At 44.3% G+C, this 10,227-nt stretch overlaps 2 protein-coding genes across 2 annotated transcripts in view; one reads left to right on the plus strand and one right to left on the minus strand.

Moving 5' to 3' along the window:
- ASRGL1 (asparaginase and isoaspartyl peptidase 1) overlaps positions 1 to 10,227 on the plus strand; it is a 449,509-nt gene that overhangs the window by 339,932 nt on the left and 99,350 nt on the right. The window lies entirely within an intron of this gene.
- On the minus strand, positions 3,609 to 8,712 carry SDHAF4 (succinate dehydrogenase complex assembly factor 4). Its single transcript, XM_088539914.1, has 3 exons — positions 8,662 to 8,712; positions 6,531 to 6,683; positions 3,609 to 3,873 (listed from the first exon to the last, which is right to left on the minus strand). The coding sequence occupies exons 1-3, from the start codon at positions 8,699 to 8,701 to the stop codon at positions 3,764 to 3,766; spliced, it is 303 nt and encodes a 100-aa protein (XP_088396040.1). The 5' UTR covers positions 8,702 to 8,712; the 3' UTR covers positions 3,609 to 3,763.

Genomic DNA, 10,227 nt, shown 5'->3' on the forward strand with positions numbered 1-10,227 from the left:
ATGATATGCTTGGAAGAGCTTGTGATTCACAGCCAATAGCAAAAACAAATAAAAAAACCCCTCTAATTTCTAAATCCTCCTCTCTCACAAATTAATTCACTGTCTTGCTAACTTCTTGACACTTGTTTCAAAATGAAGTATTTTGGTCCCTTTCAAAAGACAAAAACAAGTAATTAGCACATAAAAAGATTCGTTACTACACACCATTGGAATTTGTGATCATTTATTGCAATCTACTGAAAGAGCAGTAAAGTTTTCTCATAAAAACACCATAGGTTTTCTAGTGGCTTGCAAATGTCACAGAAATTTATAACAGAATGCTATACTTCTTAACAAACATATTCTTAACAAACATCTGCTGCGATACAAGGTAATTTTACTGTGATTCAGCTATACAATAAAATCTTCTGTTTTAACTGTCTTGGTAAAATTAGCACTGAAATATATACTTTGCAAACATGGCAATATACAGTAAACATTTTCTTAACTGTAGCATGCGACTTTATGGGCTTTGTAATAAGGTGATTACAGAACAATTCCTTCAAACAATAAAGCCTTCATAATTTTAAAAGATACACAAAGGTATCTACGCTAATTAGTAGAAACACGTTTGACATTATAAAAGAAAGCCTACTGCAAAAACACAGATAGCATTTTAATACAGAAGGCCAAACGGAGCAATGCACATCCTCCAAGACTACAAGATCTTGCTTATACAGAGTCATTATTTTGTCTTACAGAAATGTAGAACGGAAAAAGAATAAAACCCCTGCTGCCCTATGCCCTGCTGTACTAAACAGGGCGCTCCAGAAGGAGGCTCCAACAGTGTTTCTGAGAAAGGCACCCGCTGTGGTTAACCTTGTGGCTAGTGGCTACTGCCGCGCTGTGGGGAACTGCTAGTGTGAATCACGGGCAAGGAGCAGGAAGATGGTGCTGAGGAGGTGCTGAGGACTTCTAACAGCAGCCGTTCATTTCTGCCCTGCAGTATTGGTGCTACTGGTTGTTGGTGATTTGGTGCACCCCGAAGCGATTATTTGGGCCTTGTTTGTAGAGAAGACAGGGCTTCTCTTTCTGGTAAATGCCGGATCGCTTGAGCACAGTGTATGGCTCGTTGGTGCTCTCTGTGTGGACGTTACACTTGTTTTTTGCCCAAATGTTCAGTTTTCCACCTCGCATTGACACGTTCTCCACCCTGTGAAGCAAACGCTTGATGACGCTACAGCTGCTGAGGTCTTAGAAGGGTCTGAAACTCCAGGGGCACCCTCGGCACCCTTGGCACCAAGTATTCACACGTGCGCCACAAACGCCGCCTCATCTCCTGCGGGCGGCGGCGCTGCTGCCTCTGCGGGGCACTCGCTGGGCCTGGGGCAGAGCCTGTGCCCAGGAGGCCCGAGAGCTGCCTGGGGCCCCGCGTGGGACTCACTGCTGTCCCAAGAGCGCTCCGGACACGCAGGGAAGAGGCGGCAGCCACCGGGAGATGCTGAGGGAAGCGGCAGCGCGGGGCAGGACGCGGCCTCCCGCACAGGCCCTGCCGCAGCGCCAAGAGCCCTAGCAAATTCCACCCTTGCTCATAGAGGGAGGCTGGAGTCAAAACACTTGGAAAGTGAAATAACCATAGGTTAATGAAAACAGGTCTTCACAGGATGGCCCAAAACACTCAATTCTGCCACCACGGAGGGCAGGAGTAGAAATCCATCTGTGATGAAGGCGGTAATGAGAACGGAAAACCAAGACCATCAAAAGGGGTAACTAGAAAACCATTAATGGAGTTGCTAAATAGGAAATCTGGTAACAGAAGTCAGTGACATCATGCACTAATCCAGGGATAAGGAGGAAAATGAAATTTAGATTTCAGAAATAAAAAAGCTACAGTAGTGTTGTTGTCTCCTCTTAATTAACCACTAAGATGTCAAGCCTGTGAATAATGATGCAGAAAAGGCAAGTTTACGATTAGAATTTCTGCTTCATACTCTGAAGTAGGTGGTAAGTACACTGAATGATGAAGCATTTTCTAACCCACTGGCATCCAATGCAATACTAGAAATAAACATTTTAATAAACAATGTACGTGAAGGTTTATAGAGAGCTGACCCAGTATATTTTAGGTAGCTGACAATTTCAATAAATCCTTGAAAACAGTTACTGCTGTGCTAAAGAAGGGCAAATAGGATATGTCAAGTAATACAGATTAATTTTCTAACATCCAAACTCCACCGCAGAATTTAAATTTACAAAAAGAATGAAAGGCTTGAAATGTAAGTTCTCCTAGTCACCAATCTTTTACAAAGGAAGTGGGTTTTAACAAACCTCATTTTACTCTTTAATGAGATATTTGGTTCATAAACCTGACTGCACAGCTACCCGATTTCTGCAGGGCATCATGTCAGCAAGTCATCTCAACTCCCAACTCGAACGATAGCACATCAGTAAAACCCACATCAAACAACCTGAGAGACCTCAGAAAGACGCCCTGCTCACAAGAGGGGTGGGCTTCAGGGGGGTTTTACAGACATCTGAAACAAGACTGACAGGCTTGGATGCTTTAACAAAACCCCACAAAAAGCCATGGCGAGCGAAGCGGGACTTTCTTACACAGTGCCAGGGTAACGCTGAGCAATACAAACCACGGTGTAAAGCTGCCTTTTGTCAGGTAAAATTTGCTTCAGCCCAGCAAAAGGCTGGAATACCCATGTAGGAAAAAAAATAGTAGGCCACAGAATGTAAGACTGTCCTGTGCTCTCAGTTTATTCAGTTTTAATGCCCACTGTGGTGCTACAGCAAAACAGCTCGTAGAAGCTGTGGATATTTAAGCAGGAGAGCACTAAGAATGAAGGGGCTGGAAAAAAATCAGCAAAATAGTAGGAAAGAAGCACTATTGGAAGAAAAAGATTATACACAGTGAAAGACAAGAAAAGATCAGATTATTTAGTCTACCAAAAAGAATTTGCACAGCAAATAAATTCAGAACATCAATATGCTCATTAATTCAGTGAGAAGACATGATGAGAATGGCTGAAGTCCCACAGATTAAAGTTAGGAAAGTGGCAGAGTTTTAGTGGTAGCTTATTCTCACAGTTAATTAGTAACCACAAAAGTGGTGGATTTACAGTCTCCAGAATTATTCACTATGTAAGTTGTTGAATGAAGAACTGAGCTGAGTTTGACTGAAAGATATTTAGTTCCACGTCAGAAAACTCAGTGAAGTTTAAAGACCTGCAATATAAAGATTATCCAGTGTAACGGTCCCCATTTGACATTGAGGTATTGGGGAAAAAATGTACAGTTTGTTCTGTGCAAACTGTAAAGAAAATCTGCCCCACTGTACAAAAGACAGGGTGGATGGGTCTTGACTGGGGGGTCCTTCACCACTGTGCTGTACATCAGCAAAGGACTAATCTCCTCGGAGACAGCTGCGATTTTGATGTTACATGGGTTTATGAACTGCAAAGCTCTTTCAGCATTTAAGACATGACATAATTTTTTATTTACATAAAAAAACCCCTAGCCCTTATATATCTCACTAACATCCCCACTACCAATTTTCACATCACTAAGATTCCAAAAGGGACAAGATCACATGCATATGATACAAATAACAGCTCAAAAAATGAGTTACCATAGCATGTTTATTTACATAATATATCTTTCAGAAAATTCACCACAATCATTCACAACATGAAGGAAAATCTATGTGATATTTGTCTATACATTATCTCTTTTCAACAGCTAAAAGTAATTTTTTAGCAATAGATACATTTGTACGTTAGAAGTCTATACAACGCCCTTTTCTCTCCCAGTCTCCGTAACGTGTAGGTTCAGGGCCTTTGGGTCCACCCCTCTCTTTTGTAGTGGGATTGATTCCATCGGGAAATTCTAAAAGGAGAGGAAAAGCTTATTAAAACGCCTATAATGTTGGCAAAATAAATATTTCACCATCTAAGATATTTGCTTCTCAGTTTTGTTTTTAACACAAAATCAATTATTTTTTATTTGTAAAGGCAATTTTTAGTTAACCATTTCCCAGAAAAACAGCAGCAGTTTCAGAGAGTTTTGTGGCTACATCCAGGAATTTCTCACCACATGCAGTCATGCAAATGAAAAAGCCACTCATTGCCCAAGGCACTAAAGCACCACAGTTTCCAGGGAATTCCTAGGGAGAACCTGCGTCACTCAGGCACACTACACATATGGTCACCTCACCTAAAATATCAGCTCACTTACAGGGTTTTTTAGGGCTCTGATTTTGAACAGACATGTACACAATTTTTACTCAAGAGTCTATAGTCTTTATTCTTATATTAAAAACAAGTTTCCGTGCATGTTGTCTTTTTTTTTTTTTTTTCAGGAAACATACAGGCTGGATGCTACCGTCAAGAGGATGCATTGCAAAGTCCTAACTAGCCAAAAACAGAAATTTTACCTTTTAACCTAAGCTTGGTATGTAATTGTGATTCCCTTTAAAGAGAGGGAGATTCTTCCTAAGTAAAATCCCAAAGGGATCCCAAATCTCTTCAGGAGGCCACATGCTAAGCTTAAACTTGAGCTAGGGACAGGTTCTCCTGTCCCCAGCACCCTAGCTGGCTCGTGCCACCTGCTCACATGCAATAGCTTCAGTTCCGAGCTCATGTAGCATCTTCACGCTGATCCTTATCAGCACCCTGCTCAAGTGCTGCCCCACACGGCGCCCTTGTTTTAAGGTGCAAATCCAGCCTCCCACGCCGAGCAGCGCTGTCCTTTCACCACAACCACGAGGACGTTCAGCACTTGCTGAGGGCAGCTGCTAGGGCTCAGGAAAGCAGTGCATTTTGTGCAGGGTTTTTTCCAGCCCGTACCAGACTGCAGAGCTCCTTGAGGAGCACCCTGCCCCACACACTCACTGGCCAGGCTGGTTCCCGGGGCCTCCCAGGCACACACATGAGTCGGGGCTCCTTCCTAGTGTCCCCACCGCAACAGCGGGGGAAACAGCCACTAATGAGGAGCAGAGTCGAAAATGAGAAAGACAAGAACAGGAATCCGATGGAGCAGAGAGAAAGGAGGACAGTAATGGAGGGAGACTCACGTAGCTACAGTCAATACAGAATGACATATTGGGATGTCTGTTTAAAAATTCACGTGGACCAGGACAGGAAATGTCAGTATTTGGGAACCCCTGGCATGTAAGAGGCACAAATGCATCTACTATTATTTTGTGTATCATCCCAATATTGAGTACTACTGGTGTGTTGACAGTTGTTGCAGAAGCTCAAAAGATTTTTCCCTGATGGGAAATGGACAGCTTAAACCTGTAACTTTTATTTTTCCCCTAGTAACTACCAATGATACCACTGCACAGTTAGCCCCCTAATAAATTATTGCTAGTGTCATATATATAAAAAAATACGAAGGCACAACTAAACTTTAAGCCAAAAGAAACACTGAGTCTCACAAGAAATATAGAACAAAAAGCAAAAAAAAAATATTCATTTGTTTTAGGTGACGCAGTGATGGCACAGATTTTCTGGAGAACAAACACAGGAGGGATGTGGAGTTAAGCAGCTCTCTCTGCTTACACAGTAACTCCAAACATGAGTCAGTTCTGACGTGACTCACAATCTGAAATGGGCTGCAACCATTTTGCAGATGATACTGTAATTTCTCAGTCATTTTGTCATCTGTATATACATAGCGATTTATCAATTATTAAAAAGCTTGGCCCAGAGACCTCAAAATAAATGCACTGGTAAATGAACAGTAGCAGAACAGTGCTGTGTAGGTATGTAGGAAGCAGATAAAACATGACCAGCACTTTTAGTTAAGGAAAGACAGCTAAATAAAAAGGATTTGGTGCCTATCTGGTGCCTCAGTCTTGCGAGGTTCTCCAAACGCATCCCACTGAAGCCAATGGACTGCAGCCCAAATAGGAGGAGTTCATCAGGTCTCCCCGCACCCCATGGAGTGGCTCCATAAACTTAGCATCTGTTGTTGCTTTTCAAAAATGTGCGTGCAAGGCTAAGAAAGCACATGCAAATATTGCAAGGATCTGAAGTCTTTGGAGGACTAAGAAACAGAACAAGCTTTTTGCATAATAAAAAAAACAGTTGGTGCCCTGCTGAGTTGACAACCACTGCTTATAACTATACTATAACACATCAGCACGAGCTACACCAGCTACATAGCTATGAATCATGGAATGGTTTAAGTTGGAAGGCAATTCTGGAGGGCATCCAGCCCCATCCCTGCTTCAAAGCAAGCTTAGGGGTAGGTCAAGATGTCTGGGCAAATGCGAATCTCTCCAAGAACAGACATACCAAAAACTTTCTGGACAATTTATTACAATGTTAGACTACCTTTGCTCTGCAGATTTTTTTTTCTTTATACATACCTTTCCACAGCTTGTCACCACTGCCTCAACTTTGGTTTTTTTTCAGAACTGCTGAGCTTAGAAAGTGATTTTGCAAAGTGCTGAATGACTACCCTTCTTAAACTTACCTCAGGGCAGCAGGATATTTCCTTTAAAATATGGCTTTCAATTTTGGTAAAACGGGACTTACTTTCTAGCGGTTCCCTCTCTGTATTGGACTCCTCTGGTTCATCAAAGCGACCTACTGGTAACTTCGGTTTCTTAAGCGACCGCTTAACAGGCTGAGATCCTCCTTCTGTGCTAGAACCGGTGCTGCGCAAAGAGCTGCAAAGCAGTGATGACCCTATCAAACAAATGCATATTTCTATCATAAAGGGGACAGTTTAATGCTGAAGAGATGTACCGCTGCTTAGAAAACCTCTGAAAAAAAACTCACTGCAGAAACTAGGAAGTGGAGGACAGGAAAACAAATGCCAAATATCAGTTTAAAATTCCTCCCATGGACCCTTAAGAAATCAGCACAGATTCTCATTTTTGGCCCTAGGAACATATGCAGGCACAACTGCAATAGATGTATAGCTTAGTTCTCAAAATCAGGATATTTTAAATTGCTTGAACTATCTTCACTTTAACTTCTTGCATATTAGATTCTAAGAAGTAATTACGCTAGCATAGAATAGGCCAACACATTCTGTTTTCCTGGAGAAGTCCTAACCTCCCCCAAGAAGCCTGCTGATTTCCAAGTCTGGGTTCATTTCCAAGAAAATGCTTCTGCTTTCCCAAAGGAAACTATCAAAAATAGAGAACGCCATTCCCTTAGTAACAGGTTTTCCAGAATGTTAGTTGAGACTAGTTGGGCTTCCCTTATGATGGCAAAATAATTAATCTGGTAGTCAAAAGCATAGACAAACTCAAACTTTGGGTAAATTTAAGTCCAATTATATAACTGTATTCAAGTGCTTTAATTAACAGAAATATCATTTTTCCTTTCCCTCTGAGACTGATACTTCTGCACTGAGTTACAAAACCAAATGTCCACAGCAGCCATGAACTATCTTCTAAAAATATTTCAGCTGCGCATACGTGCTTAAAGGAGATCTTCTCTCAGGAAGGAAGATACAAATCCTTCTGGTAGTATCTGGCTGCAAATCACTGACAAAGAACCACCATTTTACTTTCCTAAAGGAACAACCTTGGGAAACCCTCCCAAGCTTGACTCACCTGCACCAACCACCGATCCACCCGTATTCCCAGAACCCGCAGGCATCAGTCAGCAGTTTTATTCCATGTATTACGGGAAGTGACAAGCGTGGTGCAGGAATCTCCACCAGGAGTTCCCCGAGCACAGTCTTTTTAAGTGGCTCCCAGTTTGTATTCGTGTTGCACGTGCTGGCAATGGGCACTCGCTGGGGTGCTCAGGGGACTGGAACATCAACCATTCTCTCTTTGAAAGCAACCGCTCTAAAGGGCCTGGAAGGGCCCGCACACACCTATCACCGTCCCAGCTCTTCTTACTACCGTACATTGCATCAAACTACTTCAGGGATACTACATCTAGGTTTACAGATCTAGGATATCTAGGATCACAGGAAGCCTCAACTTTTGACAGAGAAGGAACTGGCTTGACCCGTAGCCCTACCAAATAGACTGAATTAGGTGACTGTTGAACAGACAGATTTTAAGGTTATGTTTTTTATTTGTTTGCTTGTTTTTTTAATTAACAGGTTACATCCCCCCCCCCCCGCCCTGCCCCAAATCCAACTACTCTTCAAGGCTCCCATTCTTAGGTGTCCTCCAACCTAAGCTCCTCCTTGAGGAAACCATCCGCAGCGGCTCATATAAAGGGCACAGGCTGCTGATTTCCAAGGCCGCAGAGTCTTCTCTGGCCACCCTGCCAAACACCATTAAACTGCTGCCCAGAGCTCCACTCCTGCTCGGAGGTCCGTAATAAACACGGAAAAACCTTTAGTCTCGATCCTGAGGGATGACAACACACCACGCGTTGCAGTGTGTGGGAACACACTAACGAACACAGTGCCAGCTTGCAGTGTATGGGAATATAACATACAGTAATGGCAGCAGAGTAACATACTGTAGGACGCAGTAACGTTCAGGCAAGAAAAGCAGGAGGGCAAGGAGCAAAATCGATGAAGGGGAAAGGGGTGACGGCGCCGCCTCCACCCCCACCCCCACCCCCACCGCCATCCCGGGCACCCTCCCGCCACCCCGCAGCGCCGCCGGCAGCGTGCGGAGGGCAGAGCGGGGGCAGGGGAAGCCCCGCGGCCACCGGCTCCCTCCCTCCCTCCTCGCCCGCCTCTTACGCGCTGCCCCGGGCGCACCGCGCAGCAGCCGCGCGGCCATGGCGGCGGCACCGCCCCCGCTCCGCCCCGCCCCGCTCCGCCCGCCGCGCACGCGCGCCGCCCCGGCGCCATCACGAGGGCCGGGGGGCCGGTGGCGGTTGGCCGCGCCCCGCGGGCGGCGCCGAGGCGGTGGCGGGAGGCGGCTGCTCGGGTGGTTGAAGGGCGGGTTGAAGGGGGGACAGCCTCGGCCTCCTGCTCCTGCCGGCCTCGAGAGGGCGGGTTGAGGGGGGGACAGCCTCAGCCTCCTGCTCCTGCCGGCCTCGAGAAGTCGGCGGGGAGCACGGCCCATAATGCCCTGAGAAACCTCCGGTCAGGGAGCGAGCACCTCGCTGCGTCTTGCGCCAGCCAAGCTTTTGGGCTTTCACCAAGGCAAATAGTGTAATTCACTATAAATCTAAACCTGGGCCAGAAAACGGTGGGTGCATTTGGTGCAGCTCAGGAAGCCCTGGGAGTTGTTTTGAAGCTGGAGACATTTGGTTGTAGCTGCAGGTGACCTTGTTCTTCAATAAAACAACCCAGAAGTGCCTGTCCACAGATACTAACTAAACGACAGAAAATAATTTTCATATAGCCATTCCTAGAGACTGCAGTCCAAAAGAGCATTTTATATTCACATCTGAAGAGTTTAAGAAAGCAAAGCTAGGTGGTAAATTAATAACGGTGATGCTCCACTGCGTTTATTGGACTGCATCTGGCAGTGCCTATGCTGAAAGCGATTAAATTTAATTGACTGCCTTATGTGTGACATTTTCCCAAACAGCTTTTTATAACATGGTTAATTGGAGATTAAGGATGGAAAAGAATGAAAAATCCTCCATGCTAAGAGCAAAATGTTGGGCTTCTATACTGGAGCCAGGAGAGAGGATTACTGGTGGCTCAAGCAGAAAATTTGCTCTTATGCCCCAAAACAGCAACAACAAAAAAATTCTATGGCAAGTTGAAGAACTTACGGACTATGTGGTCAATACAGTAGAAACCAAAATGAATTCACTACCTTAAAAATATTCATACCAAATTGTCTGCAGATACCAGTTACTAATAAGTTCTATTCCTTAACAGCTTAAGGCAAATCCATAAGAAACATGCTCAAATGCATCAATTCTCAAATTGCAAGAATGAAACAACTAGGCAAGATTAATTAGAAGCTATTCTTCCACCTAAAAAAATAAGCTGAGGTCTGCAAAACAGTTTTTTTCCCCTAGTCTTCCCTCCTTTTCTTCATGTGAAAATGCAAAACTATTTTTTTACTCCTGCATAATGTATTGTTAGATCCCGTGGTTGAGGAGGTAGTGAATCTGAACAGAGTAAAAATGAACGTGCATATGCCACAGATTTTGCCATTTTGCAGTTAAGCACAGTATTTTTTTTTCTTTTCTCCTCATGCTGTTTAATGATCACTTATTTCCTCGCTCCTCACAAGGAGGAGCACTATGCTGTGCTCTACTTTATTTTACTGCTCTGAAAAGCAGAAGAGCGGGAGCAGAGACCTCCCCTGCAGGAGGTCACCTGGGATGAGCCCCAAGACAA

This window comes from Tinamus guttatus, unplaced genomic scaffold (genome assembly GCF_059628265.1).
Source record: "Tinamus guttatus ecotype Peru unplaced genomic scaffold, ASM5962826v1 Tinamus_guttatus_pri_ptg000051l, whole genome shotgun sequence".
NCBI lineage: Eukaryota > Metazoa > Chordata > Aves > Tinamiformes > Tinamidae > Tinamus > Tinamus guttatus.